Source organism: Calypte anna, chromosome 4A (genome assembly GCF_003957555.1).
Source record: "Calypte anna isolate BGI_N300 chromosome 4A, bCalAnn1_v1.p, whole genome shotgun sequence".
Classification (NCBI taxonomy): domain Eukaryota; kingdom Metazoa; phylum Chordata; class Aves; order Apodiformes; family Trochilidae; genus Calypte; species Calypte anna.
In genome coordinates, this window is record NC_044248.1 from 15,983,358 (window position 1) to 15,999,775 (window position 16,418).

The following is a 16,418-nucleotide window of genomic DNA, read 5'->3' on the forward strand; positions in this document are numbered from 1 at the left end:
TTACATTTTTCTTTTCTTCCCCACTTTTTCCCCTCTCTCCACACCAGCTTTCAGTGCAGGTTTTCAACAGAATGAAACATGCCCAACATGCCCCCAGCTCTGCCCCCAGCTGCCAGCTCCCATCACCTGTCTTGGGTCAGAACTAATGGTCATAGTCTTGTACATTCAGTAAGATGATTCCCACCTATCTAGTTGAGACTCTGTTTACAAAAGAGTAAAATAAAGATCAATATTCAAGTTTTGATTCTTCTGGCAACATGGTCTTACAACTACTAGTGTTGGCACAAGTGAAGCAGAAGCAAGAGACGGCTGGAAAAGGAAGGACAGATCTATTCCTTTCATTGACTTAAACCACCTGGGGAGCAAGCCAAAGGCATGAACAGATGCAGAGACCTTTGCTAAAGCTCAGAGAATATTCTGCCTCTTTCCATGAGTCAGTGTCTCCCACAGCACATTCATCAGAGCACTCAGGCATTCACTGGACTTTTTCAGAAGCAGAAGCACGGCAATTCTTTTTAATTCCTGGCCTTGTATTCTTTAGCTGAGGAATTGTACTCTAGTTTCTATTTTCTGTGTCTATTATAATGACTACAGGATACAGTGTTATTTCACAAACATAAGGCATCACATTTAATGTATAATAGAGAGAAACTACAATGAATTATAATGAAAAAAATATTAACAACTATTTTTAAAAATTTAAAATAAATCTTAGATTTGCACTAGTTCTCAGGTATTTGGAAAACTTGAAATGGTGACTGATGCTATCAAATAAAGCATATCTTACTTTTGGCAGATAGATATTTAAATCCAGAGTTCTCCTGTTGGGCTTTCATTTGAAAGGTGTTCACAAATTAAAAAGCACAGTTTGTATACCAGTTTTAAACAAATCTTTTACTACCATAGAAAATAAGCAACAGAAAATAATAAAAAACATGTTGGGAGTGATTCTCCATCAAAGTCTTACACAATCCTGAATGTCAGAAAACTGGATAAGATTAAAGCCTTTGAAGCACAACAACATGTGAATATAAAAGCTCATGCTTTGGTTGCACTGCCACTACATAAAACAGATGCATTCAGACAAGGGAGACATGCACTGAAGATCAGTGAAGTACAATCAGAGACAAAACCTTACCAAAAAATAATACACTGAGCTGCACTCACTGCTAAAAAGACAAGTGGTGAATACTAATACAGAAATATCAAGGAAAATTATCTTTTTTTTTTTAAAATACATTTCAGGAGATGCCTAAGATAGGTGCAGTATAAAAGAGTTTTCCCAGACTTTCACCTCTCTGCCTTTATGGCAATTTCTCCTTTAAAGTCCTTCTATTTCAGTGAGAAAACTTCTTAAGAAGCTCTGGCAAGCACCCTTAATTTTCAATCATTTGAGCTACTGAACACTCATTATTGAAATTAGTGCAAATTAAGCATGTGTTAATGGCAGCAATTCAGGGTAGCATCACTCTTTATGACAGCACATAAGCACATAGTTTTCTGAATTCTAGTCTAATTACAATACTGATTAGGGGCAGGTTTAAGCATGTGCTTAAGCAGTAATGGTCACAGTACAGCTCCAAATACTGTGATCCAAGCTATCAGTACATGAACTCTTATCCAGGTAGGTTTGAAAATGATTGCAGCAAGCAATTATAGTCTCCATTTCTAGCCATTTTTTTTTTGAGTATCACTAAGATTTCTTGGAATCGAGTGCTTACATGCAGATTAGAAAGAAACAACATAGTACTAAAATAAAACATTTATTACATGCTATGTTACAGTTCACTGCATACCCAGTTCTATTTGCTGTTACATTACTACAGGAAACTAAAATTATTTAATCAGAAACAAATGAAGTGCACAGAAAGTTTGTCAACAGGCAGAAGCAAGTGTATCCATAAGCCAAACAGCCTTAACATTCAATAGCTTTAATACACCATTACACTATTTCATAGAAATTAGATATGAAAGACTTCTTATCCATCCCTTGCCAATTCAGGATGTTTTCTGTTCTCCAGCTCTGTCACTGGAGGCTGATTGGCAACTGACAACCACATGAATAGAAAAAGCTAACTAGATATGCCAGCAGAGAGCAGACTGTGAAATTTGTATTTCTCCTCGTGAAGTGCCAAGTCCTTTCAAGTCCCCTTTGTTTAAAGGTGAACTAATGAAACTCAGGAACACACAAAATCTGAGCCTTGTATAGCAAGTAGACTGCTTTTTGAGTACACATGCAACATAGTGATGCTGAAGCCACCTTCATGGCATTGTCAAAAAGCATCAAACTGCACTATGGAATTGAAACTGAAACACTTCCATTGTATTGAACACCTTCTGAAAATAAGTCTCTAAAGTAACAATACTTCACAGTAGATCAGTGTTGCTAATGATGCTGCACTTTTACCCTCAATCGAACAGTCAGAAGTTGGTGCTCAGAAAGGTCAAGCAACAAATAATGTCAGCTAACCTCAACCTTTCAGTTTCTCTCACTTTCATATTTCATCAGCTAACTACTGAAATAAAGTTTGCATTTAAATGAGATCTCTGCCACACTTCCTTCCAGAACCACTGACCACGGTTTTTCATTCTCTATAAAATTTCAGGGCTGAACACTGCAGTAACATTTCATCTGAAATGTGTATTGCATATCATATCTTACCACGTTTGGTACCAACTAGAATATAAAAATACATGAATAATTTTTGAAAAGGGAGCCTGTTAACAGAACTATTTTCTATTATTAGCTATTAATCAAGTCTTTATCTCCAGTACTGAACATCCTTACCTACAGCCACATGCTAATCCCATTAATCCTCTTTAAAGATCTGTAAGGTCTTCTGTGTAATTCTGACTTTTACATAATGCATATCTTAATTTTACAGTGATTTTTGCGAGCTCACTTGAGACCAGTTTCTTTCTGAGGATGGAGGAAAAACTGCACTTTTCCATAATCAAGACAATGCATTTCAGAATAGAAATGAGATACTAAAGTCAGCTGCCAGACAGCTATAGTCAACACAGAGAAGTCAGTCCAGAAGGGCTGCTGCTGAAGAATTGCTACCAAAGTGAACAGAAGCTCTGACCACAGAAAGGCAGGAGAACTAGTCACAGGATTTCTGGGAGGATACATCCCATCTTGGAGACAGATCTGCAATGTATAAGGATTATTTTTACTTCCCTCTCCCCACCACCACCCCCAGTAATAGGGCTTTTCTATTAGAAACAAACATCAAGGAGGTAATTACACAGCAATCCATTACATAGGTTCAGTAAATTCATACCACTTGGGTTGGGCTCAGCAACAAGCTGGAGTTGCAAAATAACACTTTATGCAAAATGGAGCGGGTCACACACTACACTCTTAGGGCTGGAGACTGAACACAGTGGCTTTGAAGACAATGATTAAAGCACTGTAACAGGATTTCCAAACTCTGATGATACAAATTCTTCCAAATGCACAGTTATGACTTCATCTCTGGCCCCGAGTACGAATCGAAGGAGAGGGGGCTGGGGAGGATGTTAAGAGCATTATGCTTAACAGGCAAAAATTCAGTTGGGCAACACCGTCCATGATGTTATTCCATGAAATAAGCAAGAAATGGCAGCTTGGTAGGAATTTTTGAAAGTTGCAGCCCTCTTGAAGAACTTCAGGGAACTCACAACAGTGAATTAATGACAAATAGAGCATAGACATTAAAGTAACCTAGGTTTCAAAGCCAAACCTAGGGTTGAAAGCCTATATCAATGGTCAGGATAAGACAAGCTCAGAATTACCCTTGGGGTTTTTTTGATATATCCATTTCTTGCTGCTCTAATCTCTGCATTCTGTATAAATCTGCATGTGATTAACTATGACTTAATCACTCTTTTTAACATACTGCAAAGAACAAATAAAAATGTTCCATTTCAACTTTTTTTTAAATCAGGGATTAGTAAAACCACCACCCTATGGATGAAATGGATAAGAATAACTAATCCCATTTTATTAAGGCTTTCTTTGTAAAGATGTAAGAGATGCTAGGAAATTCATCAGTATTGTCATTTAGGATCAAAACCGAAAGCTTTTTTAGAACTGTCCAGTTAAATAACATAGCCTTGTGACTCTGCATTTTATTAGAGCTGGACAAAAATACATGTGTGTTCAGGCAAGAAAACTCTTAGGGATATTTATTTTTAAATTTGTCTCTTTAGAATGACAATACCAATTCTAGAGTTGATCACAAGAGGGAGACTACACCACCATACTTCCTCTCATTGTTTCAATATTTTAAAGCATCCAAATAGTTTGACTCATTTTGGACCAGCTCTAATTTTTCACTGCTCACTGAAAAGTGTTAATGACTGTTCAATTGCATTTTTTCTGAGTTTGTCAAACCTCTGAAATTCAAAGGTAAAGATAGCCAATCCAGTAAACAAGATTGAACAATGCAAAGGCAGTTGGAAAGAAGATTCGAGAATAGGAGTCAATTTTTGCAATACGGATGTGTATTCTTCCTTCTCTCCAAGATCCTGTGCGACAGTCTTCAAAACAACAGAAGAAGCTAGCACAGTCTTTCCCTTCTAAGCACTCATATCCATAATCATCATCACGTTCAGGGAGATGATGAATGTTATTAATTGGAATTAGTGTTGATCCGGGTCGAACAGCAATTGCAGGTGGTTTCTTAAGAAAAACAAAAAAGAAAAATACAGTTTTGCAGTTTTTTTTTATTCTCACATTAAATAATTCTTTCTCTATCTCATAGACTTTTAAAATAACTACACAATCATCTTTCTTTCAACTTCCCCATCTCTTCTAAAATCTTCACACTGATGAAAGGGGTTACATCAGCACTACTCTTATATTGTATTCTCTCTTTTCTACCATTTCTGCAGGAGAGGATGCAGTTAGAAGAACTAACGAGGTAATGAAGTGTAGGGAAGAATCTTTGTTAAAAAATTATCCATTACAGTCAATTAAAAAAATATGAAAGAAATATAAAAAGCAGGAAGATCCATCATTTAGGTTCTTCTTATGTTTTAAAGTCCCGTTGTCCCCCTCCCCAGGAATTACTTTGGCCACCACACAGATCTCTAAACGCTGTTAATGATGCACTCTATTGCTGCAGGGACATTTTACCCAGTGTCCCAAGAGGCGATGTTAAAACAGTGCAGTATCCATCACGTTTTTAAATAGCTTTCTTTAATAATTGTCTTTACCAGAGGAAGTTTCACACAGACTGCTGTTTTAACACTTTTTAGCCATGATGACCCAGGGAGCTAATTATTATCCTAACAGACCTCATTCTTTTCAGTTATGATAAAATACTGACAATACTAATAAACAGTAGCTACATGCTTTTACTCTAATTTGAGGTATCACAAACAGGGCTTATTTTTACATAACAGAAAATGTAAATTAAAAAAAAACCCTGAACTTACCAAGTCATTATTTTGTCAAGCATATGTAGGGAAAGATGCTTGTTCTACCAAGGTAGGATTGATGGCATAAATAATCTTTCCTCATGGGGTAAAACAGGAATCCCCTGCTCAGAAATACCATGGGAGGCAAAAAATAACAGTTCTGCCTTTCACTGTTCATGTTACCAGTGCAGACTAAAGCTGGCTACTTAATTTCAAGTTTAGAGATGGTCTGAGAAAAGCAGATAGTTCCATCTTATAGGGCTAACTACCTACAGGGAATAATTAAAATGTATATAAGAAAGAGATACAATGAGGGGAAAGAGAATGACCAACATCTCACAAGACAATTACCTTATAGCAATTAGCAGAGACTTTAAAAAACCAAACAAACATATAGATACAGTGGTATATGCTGATTGTTCATGTACATGCCTACTGACACTGTACATGAAAATCCATATATAGAGAGAAGCATCTGTAATACACTCTGATAGGACCAAGAATTAAATTATTTTGCATCAACTAATGCAAGTACAAAATGAAGCCATCTCCTGTGGAGATCATAGCACAGATGATTCCTTCACTTCAGGTGAAGTGGTGATCAGAACAAGATCCACAACTAATTAAGTTTATTCTTCCCTGCCCAAGCTCATTATCTTACTAATGTGGATTTGCATAAGACTATTCATACTACCTTTCTAGAATGATGCCAGCACATATTTTGTAAGATAAAACTGCTATAATAATTTGTAATATCTCACAATTTTTCACAAGATCATTTATTGCAGCTGATCAGGTCTTAGAATAATGAGCTTTCATTGCGTTTTGCAATAGAAACAGAAGATATATGCAAGGCAAGTTTTCCAAGGAAAACACACCTGTAGAATAGAACTTTTCAGAAGGAATTAAACTAATTTTCTTTCTTTGTTGTTTTTTTGAGTTACATATCCATAACTACATGAGAAAAAGCATGAACAGATGTATTTAATAAAGAGTAAAAAAAGATAAAAAAGAAAAATAGGATTTGTAATTGTACAGTTTCCCATTAATTAACTGGATAGCTTCCTTAATTGTGCTGTTTTGAAGAGGAAATTGCATATCTTTTCGTAAAACATCAGTAAAAAACCTTATTTTTTTAGTAATCTCTTATCTATCGTGGTTTTCTATCCATAACATGCTAAAACATGTTTAAAGAATTCTGTGTGAAAAGATGGTTGCTTTCCTAATACTTTGAAGTAAAAAGCACACTTCAAGAACACAGGAAACCACAACTGAACATTATATTGCTAATTTTAATCTCAGTCCAAACCTCAGCTATTTATTCAACAGGGTATACTTGCAAACCCCTCCAATGGCTTTTGACCTGCCAGCAGTAGCTCTCTCCCTTTTCCCTTGTTGAGCATGCTGAAAGCAGACCTAGTTCAGCTCCCTGTTTCCTAAGCATTGCTGAGACCTCATTGAAACAACAACCTAGGAATGAATCAGCTATGCTGGCACTGGGAAATCCCCCAAATTCTGCAGCCTGTGTTATCTTTTACTCTCATTGTTCAGCTGTAGCTCTTGCCCAAGTCTGCTTTCCATCCTTTCCATTGTGCCCACATTTGCATTTACCACTAACAGGAAGGAGCTTTGAGAGGTTTTTTCCAGTTCTCTTTGCTGTGCTGGATTCCATGAGCCTCATGGTGATGTCAGACCACAGAAGCACAGGGCAATATTAACACAAAGTCTCTCCCTGCCCTGGTATTAAGCCACAGCACCCTGCAGTGTCCCCAAAAGAGCCTCCCACAGCAGGGCCAGTGCTGACTGACCCCAGCAACAGAATGGATATGGTTCTTAACAGGATTTTTGCATTTCCATATCTGGGCTTCTGGAATTTCATTTTAATTCCTGTTTGATCTTACACAGGTGCTACTCAGCCTTCACCCAGAAAAGACAGCTGATATTATGATACAGCTCTGGTCCAGCTTCCTTTGATAAAATGATCTGGGACCTCAAGGGCTTATAAATAACTTCATCCTTCCCCTTATTCTCTCCAAAAGATGACTACAGTCAAGTCTCAGATATTAAGACCAGTGTTCAAGTGAATAAGCTACTTAATGCCTTTATCTCAATGTTTTATTAGTTTAACAATTAGCTTAAAATATTCACACTGGATTTCAGCTGTATATTTTTTGAAAGTTCTGGCATTCTTACTACACAAACAGAAAGAAGTAGAGTTTCTGAAGTGGAAAGGAGTCAGAATACTAACCAATAATAAGCAATTTTTCCTTTGCCAATCTTGTTAGGCAAAACCCAAATTAGGTGATGCAGACTCAAACAAATCCTCCTACCTCTAGTTCATTTACATTATCTCCACTGTTACAGTTTATCTTTTGTTCTTTTTCTGAGGCTGTTTTCAGAAGCCCTGTGCCTGAACAGAACTGTCTCCATGGGGACACACTCCAAAGGCAGCTCTAAAAGTACCAAGGGCTTGGGCATAGCATGGAAGCATGGAATACTGTATCAAATACTGTACTCGGCAGGTTAGGCTCACATGTTCTCATTCACATATGAGTGGAACAAACTAAAACCATTGCTCATTACCATAAAAAAAAATACAACAAGCCCCTAACTGTAAAAAAAATATAATATTATTATTATAGTGTTAATTGTATTTGAACATTAGCCTTTCTACTTAAGAACCAGTCTGTCAAAATTAACACTACAATAAAGAGCATTCTGTGTTTATTTTTTTTTCTTGTTTGGCTAAACTTACTGATGACTTAGACTTGGCCTTCTTTTCTTTTCCTTTGTCCCCTTTTCTGTTACTGGTAAAGTAATGCAGGGCACCATATTCCATCAAGGCAGCAAAGACAAAGATGAAGCAAACTGAAACAAAAAGGTCCATTGCTGTCACGTAGGAAACCTTTGGGAGTGACTTCCTAGCAATTGTGCTCAGAGTTGTCATGGTCAGGACTGTTGTAATGCCTGATTGAGAAAGAAAGAAAAGACAGGAAGAGGGAAGTATATAAGTAATCCAAATCATATTGTCACACACAAGAAAGCTCAAATTAGCCCTTAATTCATGAGGCCTTCATTCATACAAGAACTGAGCCACAGAGGGTTCACTGCTGATCACACATAGTGGTGCTGTTGCAAGAAGCCATCCCTATGGATCCAGTGGCCACCAAGGGATCATAGAAAAGGCAGCACATTTCACCTTCAGTTTAAATCCCTCCTATTTTCAACACACACTGAATAAACAATAACACTGACAGTTTGCATAATTTTTTTTATAGCTGCTATAGAATCACACATAAAACTAATACAATAGACAAACATGTACAAATACGCACACAAAAAAACACACACACACATACACAAAACCTTTGGCTCTTGTAAGATTAAAGTGTACAAAAGGGAACATTCAGGAAATAAAAAAAAAAAAAGTGTGTTATTTATCAGTGATTTCAAGCTTTCAGAAAACATAAGCAAAATTAATAGTTTTTTCAATTGTTTGCCCCTGACACGTAGCAGATCAAACTTGATGACCTTCATGACCTTTCTCCTCTCATTCACTAGGTTATTAGGTAATTTTTCAATACTATTTCTTAAGTAATAGAAAATGTTTCCCTTGATTCACTTACACACAAGTTAATTAAAAGAACAAGCTGGTCTTAATAGGTACGTGTTCAGAATCTCAACTCCACCACTCTTCACAGGTTTAGCATTTTAAAGGTGTTAATGCTTTCTTCTTATACCAGATGCTTCAGGGAGATGCAAAGCCTTTTTCATTGCAGTCCAAAATTAAGATGTGACCTTTCCTTTGGAGAGCCATACTTGAACACACAAATAATTTGTAATTTAACATGAACAGGCTTATTGCAAAAAATGTGTGACAATGGTTTAAGACTATCTATAGCTTTTAAATCAAAGCATGGAATCAGGGGTCACTATGGACTGATTGTAGTGGGAAAGAAGTGGTGACTTTGCAAAATAATTCCCAATTAAATTACATGCCTAAAAGGGCAAACAGATAACCACAGAGTTTTACAGAAGTGCTTCACTCCCACTACCTGCTCTTGAAAATAAATTAGGCATTTCTCTGCATAATTAAATATCTTAATACTTTTTGCTTTTGGGAAACCACAATCTACCCAGGTTTTTCAACAGATACAGAAGAAAAAGACTCAAGCCTTTCCAGTATACCGGACACCAGCATCGCCCACCATTCCCCTTCCTGACTTCTGTTCAAAGAGGACAAAAAGAGGTGTGGATTTTCCAAGTCCTCTCAAATATGCAAAAGGCATACATGGGGCTGTCAGAGGGAGAAAACCTTCCACAGCATCATGACAGCTTACCACAATGGACCTTGCTTAGTTGTGACTTTCTGGTTTAAGTTCTGTCTTTTTCTATAGAATTATGTCTATTTGACTAGTATTCTCTTTCTTCTTCACCAGAACATCTGCAAGTGAGAAAAGTCATCCTACAATCTGTCAAATGATGGCCTCTGCATGTTCACACAAAAGGAGCTCAGAGTGAACCGCAGGGAAGTGTAAATATGATATTGCAAACATTTGTAGGACATCTCAAGTAGATGAAGGTTAGTATTGCTGAAGTGGGAGCATGAAAACTCTAGCCTAACCATGAGATCAAAGACAACTTTGCTAAGTTCATGGCATAGAAAAAGTATTCTGTAAACAGAGCAAACTGGGTACAGAACTAGAGGGATACAGTGCCACAGTTTTCCCGTTAGAGCTGGTGTCTTTCCAGATGATGCCCACAATGAAGTCCAATAACTTATCAGTAAAAGAAATTTTGTAATAAATTTCTAAATCAAGACATGAAACTATCAAGACAGTTTCACTGATTTATTCAAGATTTTAGGCTCTCGTCACTAAACTTTGCAGTACTTTTAAATAGCATTAAGGTGCAAGACTGATTTTCTTCTTTCATTAGGCTACTGAGCCATGCTCATTTTTGCTTACTTTCTTTCTTGACTCATTAATCTTGCAGGATTGACTTTCTCCCAGTTTCAGGGAGAAAGGCGGGGAGTTATAGACTAGACTCACCCTTCTTATAGGACACACTCCTATAACATGGGAACGAGAGTGCTCACAATTCTATAAACTGAGAAAAACTAAGAGAAAAACTAACTCACATCTCTCACTTCTTACGGTCACTCTCAGCACCTGATGTTTTCTCCAAAATAGGACTTAAAAATAGTCCTGGCACAAGTTTTACTAAACGTATCTGTCACTGCTTAGTTCAGATCCGCTAGCAAGCATCCTGTGTACTCAACACAGTCCAGTCTACTGTGCTTTGGGTGCAACCTAGGGCTCTTGTTCAAGGCAGTCCATGAATCCTGAGCAGTCAAATGAAGGAGACTGACTCCATGCTAAAAAGGTCAGCTAAGATGACACATAGCACAGAATCGGCTCTGTAGCAGAACTCACAACACACATTCAGTGTGTCTATAATGAAAGCAGGAGAGTCAGTAACTGCAAATTTTCTCTCCTATCCTGGGCATAGAAGAACAACTAAATCACTTCTATTATTAAAAAAAAAAACCAAAAAAACCCCAAACCACCAGCAGCAAAAACCTCAAAAAACAACCCTTCAAGGTTTTCCCCTGTGTAGTAATGGCATCTTTTGTTCCATAACACTAAGAGAAAAAAATCTATTTATTTAAACAACAGCTGATCATCAAGGCCTGGACCAGAATTTCCAGATTTCCATTCTCAATCCTCCCTCCTTAAGCTCTCCTGTACAACCACAGCAGGATCTACTCTTAATCTTGCACTTCAAGAGAGGGGGTGGCCAATGGTCACAATCTGAAGAGGAATTAACTGTGGTTAATTTACACTGTGCTGCAGATTTGTATTCCTGGGGGCCATCAGGCCCTTCAACGTTGAAAAAGAAAACATTCTTACCCAGAGAAGTCCTTGCAGGAACTGCATCCTTATTGATCCAAAATGACACCCATGAAAGAACAACAGTGAGTATGCAAGGAATGTACGTCTGAATAGTAAAATACCCCATACGTCTGCTGAGATCAAAGAAGATTGTCATAATAATATAATCACCTATAAATAAATAAAAAAATTAAAAAGTATTCACATGACATTGAAAACAAGTTTTCAGTTTTATCTTTGTCTTTCAGTATTGCTCTACATAGCTATTACATGAAATCAAAATTTTGCCTTACCAGACAATGTATGAGAAATTTCAGTTGTGTTTCGTAACCCTACAAACGCAAACTGATACAATCTCCAGTATTTTGGATCTGCTACTTCCACAGAGGTTTTCTTCCATTTGTATTCAATTTCATTTCTGGGATATCCATCTAGAATGAAACACAGCAAATCAAGCATTCAGCCACAGTACACACCACAGCATTTGTCATCTCTGGAGTTGTTTATAAACTAAATTGATGCTATACATAAAGTGGATCACAGAAAGTCAAGCTCTACAGCACCTGATACCCTTAAAATTTAACCACAAAATATCTAGATGCTGTTTTAAGCTTAGCTAAATGTATGATTGATCAAAAACCATGTATAAAAAAAACAACCAAACAAACAAAACAATAACACTTAGGAACTATTTACTCAGTATCCTGAAACTCAGATATGAAAAACTTCCTCAGAATCATCACTATGAATTAATCCACAAATTAAACATAAATTTTCATGAAAAGATCACAAACAGCTTAAAAGAACAGGCACTTTTTAATACATCATTTCATAAAATTCCTATTGATGCTTATTGAAAATTTCATTGTCTGTTATCCCTAGAATGGATTTTTGCAGCCTGATTCACCAGTCACTACTTCAACTTCAAGAAAGTGCAACTTTTTCAATGCTCATGTGCTTCACATGTTGCCCCCACATATCTTGCCAAGAGGCAGAAAAGAAATTAAGCAAGACTCGCTTGTGTGGCACAATTGTTGAATAGATGGAGCTACCAAAGCACATTTAGCTGAACTAGAGAAGGAATTCTTAAATAAAGAAACATTAATTTAAAAAGAATGGCTGAAGTCTGATTTCTTTGCCTACTGGGTTCCACAGTTCAGAATAAATCTTATAGCTGCGTTCAAGTGGTCTGGGTTCTTTTGCCAGTAATAGCACAATTCCATTAGGAATTTATTTTTTTTTAATACAGTTTATATTAAAGACAGGAAGCCTGAACTTTGTGTTTCTTGCTCACAAAAATAAGTCCCACTGAAAGAAGGATGTCTTATGGTGATTAATCATTTGCAGGAACAGGTTGAAGAAGACAGATCTTACTTTTCCTTCTAAGTACACAACATGAAGCTAATTCAAAGCTGGTAAGTCTGGCAGGCATAAAAAATAAAGTTTTTCCAAGGCAACAGATTTCAGTTAGCTTGAATGGGCATTGTATCATAATCCTGAACAATGAGACTATTTTTAAAGTTGCACCTAAATGAAAAGCATGTAATTCAATTCATCCATTAATGAATTTAAGAATGCATTAAATAATGCGATAAATCTAATCACAACACCAATGGGTCAGTTCTTTCCTTTACTTCTAGACTTTAAAAAGTAGACACTTGTTCTCTTGCTCCAGAATTTAAGTAAATCTAAAGCCTGTATGTTAAGAGAAAAAAATTAAATTATTTTACCACCTACAGCTTGAAAACTCCAGTGGACATGAGTGTTCATCCATAGGAAAGTTATGAAGTTGAAGATAACATTCAGCATTAATTGTCAGCCTAGTTAGGAAAGGAAGAGAAAAGACATAAAAAGTATTATATTCAAGCTTCACTTGAATCACACTTCAGACTAGACAGTAAAGAAAATGCACAGAAATCAATTTTTCCAGTTAAAGATGTAACAGAGAGCCAACTGTGTATCTGCAAAAAACCACCTACCATCACTGCAGAACAAAACCTATCACAGCATGCAACCTGAGGACCTGTGTTGTTTCAACTGGAATTTCAAGCCAATTCAAAAACTGCAACTCACTTGGGGGGAATTTTTGCAGCTCTCCACCAGAAACAGGAGAAAAAGACAGGATCTGGAGGATGGGGAGTTTATGAGAGCAAATAAAGGAAGTTTCTGAAGAATGCATTTGTGAAGACAGATTGCATTTTGCATCTTGTATCAGGTGTCTATATACACGAAAGAGAAAGAGGAGACACCCTTAGGAGTCCTCTAAAGTCATGGAAGCAGCTCTGAAGACAGCAGCATGGGTAGGAAAAAAGCAGACTTGATAGCTCTGCTCATTTAATGTCGAAGGCATTCAAGTAATTCATGCAACTAATACACATTTTAGAAGTAGTATAGGACTTGTAATGGTATCAAGTGAGTCACTTGCTGCTTTTGAAAATACTGTCAGAGATTCCAAAGAGCTTCCAAGCAACCAGTGCAAAACTCTGTTCTGCTAACTCTACCTAGGAAGCTGGAACAAGGGTCTAGGCTCCAAACTGCTCTCTTTGTATTTAAAATAGCTCCTACTTTGTTGGTAATACTGTGAAGAAAGTCAGAATGTCTTCTAAAATCTACTTTGAAATAAACATAATGCTTACACACTTGACTGTCTGCTATACTTACATACTAGACAAAAAGGGATGAGTAAAGGAAGATCCTGCCACATGCTGCCAGAAAGCTCTCTAAGTTTGAGAACAAGGTATTCTACACAAAGTTTCACTAGGACCTTTCTAGAGTTCTTTCCTGGCCATAAGAGAGTTTTATAAGGTAAAGTGTATCCTTGCCATCTTTGTGAGGGAAAAAAAACGAGACAGCCCCTCACAGACAGTGCATTTCCAAGTAAAATACTTTTTTACTGTTATGCTTTTCATATTTCCTAACCATGGGATATACATTTAGTTACTTTATTTTCCATTTTAAATCTTTAGATAGTCAAATGCTTAAGAAAACCAGATTTTTATTAAAAGTGACACAACTAGATCTGGAATCACTGATGGGTGCAATGAGCAGACCAAGGAGTAAGCTCAGAGGAGACTCAGTAAGCCTGACTATAATAATCACCATGTTTGCCCCCCTAAATTACCAGAAGGGAAAGAGTTGTGGTACAGGGGAGCCCATGAACCTGGAGCACTGCCAGATCCTAATACTGTTCAATAACCAACATATGAACCTCTCAGTGTTATTGCACCTTAGGCCAAACTCAGCCTATATCCTCATGTATACAGAAGTTTGCATGGTGCAGTGCTGTGTGAATACCTGTTCTGCTGTTTTGTTACTAGCTCACTGCATTATATAGCTCATATTCTAGCAGAATAATTGCTCTGGGAGAGTCCAGGGTTGTGTCAGTTTCTTTTCTGTGGTACTTAGACCACATTTAAAAGAAATTGTACATTGAAATGAAACAGACATAGAAGGGTAAAGTCCAACTTTCAGTATGGAATTGTTGGCTGCAGAAAGAAAAAGAAAGAGAAAAATTTGGTATGACAACAGAAGAGGCTAGAGATTTTTATAAGCACCAGCATAATAAGCTATTTAAAAAGTGCTCTTCAGAGATATTTGCATGCTCTCAAATGAAGCATACTAAGAAAAAAATCAGTGAAGAGAATGATTTTAAAACATTCTACCTCTTCTTACTTCTGATACTGAAGAATTTTACGAATCATCCATAAACACAACTAGTCTGCAAATGAAAACAGCATAGATAACTGAAAACAAAGTAGTCTAAAGGTGCTATTTATTCTTTTAAATAAATAAATGAACTCTTAAGAACATAATCAGATTTATGGGTTCCTCTGCATGGATTACTTCTTAATCAGCTCCTATTTACTGCAAGAGTTTTAGGCATATTTAAAATATAAAACTGAGAGATGACCCTAAAATGCTTTCTGTATTCTACAGCCTTTCAAGAACAGCTTGAAAAAAGCTTAAAAAGTAACTCAAAGATCACTGCAAACAGCCTAGATAGTAACCTTAAAACCAACACCAAGCATCCCCCCTCTGCCAAGAAGAATCATCACCAACACATTTACTTATGCCTAAATTGGATGAACAGATTTGTTGATTTTAATAGCTTGCAAGGGTAAACATGCCAACAATTATATGCTGCATTAAGGCCTTAACTTTAATAAAACTTTTTATTATTTTTATTATCTGAGGCATTTCATACTTCCTTACAGTATACAATTTGGTGGAAATTAGATATTGAATTATTTAGAAAGTCTGCAAAACAGTTCAGGTCTTTAATATGCTAGTGATAGACCACCACAAGCTATATAACATCTCTTTTTAAAACTTCCCTGTACCTAAATGAGATTAAAATTTGCCATCGCCTTCATCTGTCTTTGCCCAATTATCTACACAGTATATTTCAATAATATTAATTTAAATATTTAATTATTTTTTTTTCTCCTCTAGTAAAAGCCTTGCAAATTTCTGTGGTCCACAACAAAAGAGATGCTGAGGATTTGATTCATATTCATTATTTATATATCCTGGGTTATAACAGGTTTATTTTTTCCTATGCAGTTAATGAAAAACCACCTTAAAGTGTATGACCCACCTTAAAGTGTATAACACTCTTCCATCACTCCAGATTCGAAGCAAACGGTTTGGAGTTGTAATCCAGTGAGCATCAGATTTTCTCGAGTTCCGGAAGAAAGTGTCTGGAATCCAAATTTTTCCAACCATATTGCTATTAAGCATAAGCACCTTCATTGAGCTGTTAAATTTTAGACGACTGTCATACCAAGTCTGGGCAAAAATAATATCTATAGTGTATTCCTAAGAACAGAAAAAAACACATCTATGTTTATGTTTACCACACTCTGAAAGTCAACAGTTTTAATTCATATACAAATCCAAGGCCACTTCTCTTCTGTATGGGGATGTATAATGCACACAGCAGCCTCAGAAACCCAAACTGAGAAATTACAGGCACATGGCCATCTGTCCCTACCTCCTCTCCCGTGACACACACTAATTAGTTTAGGAAGAAGAGATGTGATGGGAGCTTGCTGTAACTTGGAGGTTCCTGTACAGTGCAACCACATCTGGAGGCCCAGGACAGAAATTAAGGACAAC

The 16,418-nt window shown here is 36.7% G+C and overlaps 1 protein-coding gene across 1 annotated transcript in view; it reads right to left on the reverse strand.

Annotated features, from left to right (window-relative positions):
• Window positions 1-4,387: 4,387 nt before the first annotated feature.
• GABRG1 (gamma-aminobutyric acid type A receptor gamma1 subunit) overlaps window positions 4,388-16,418 on the reverse strand; it is a 53,571-nt gene continuing 41,540 nt past the window's right edge. The window contains exons 4-9 of the mRNA XM_030449617.1: window positions 15,898-16,118; window positions 13,038-13,120; window positions 11,594-11,731; window positions 11,319-11,471; window positions 8,162-8,373; window positions 4,388-4,666 (exon numbers count right to left, since the gene is read on the reverse strand). Coding sequence (XP_030305477.1) covers window positions 4,388-4,666; window positions 8,162-8,373; window positions 11,319-11,471; window positions 11,594-11,731; window positions 13,038-13,120; window positions 15,898-16,118 — 1,086 coding nt within the window. The remainder of the gene's footprint in view (window positions 4,667-8,161; window positions 8,374-11,318; window positions 11,472-11,593; window positions 11,732-13,037; window positions 13,121-15,897; window positions 16,119-16,418) is intronic.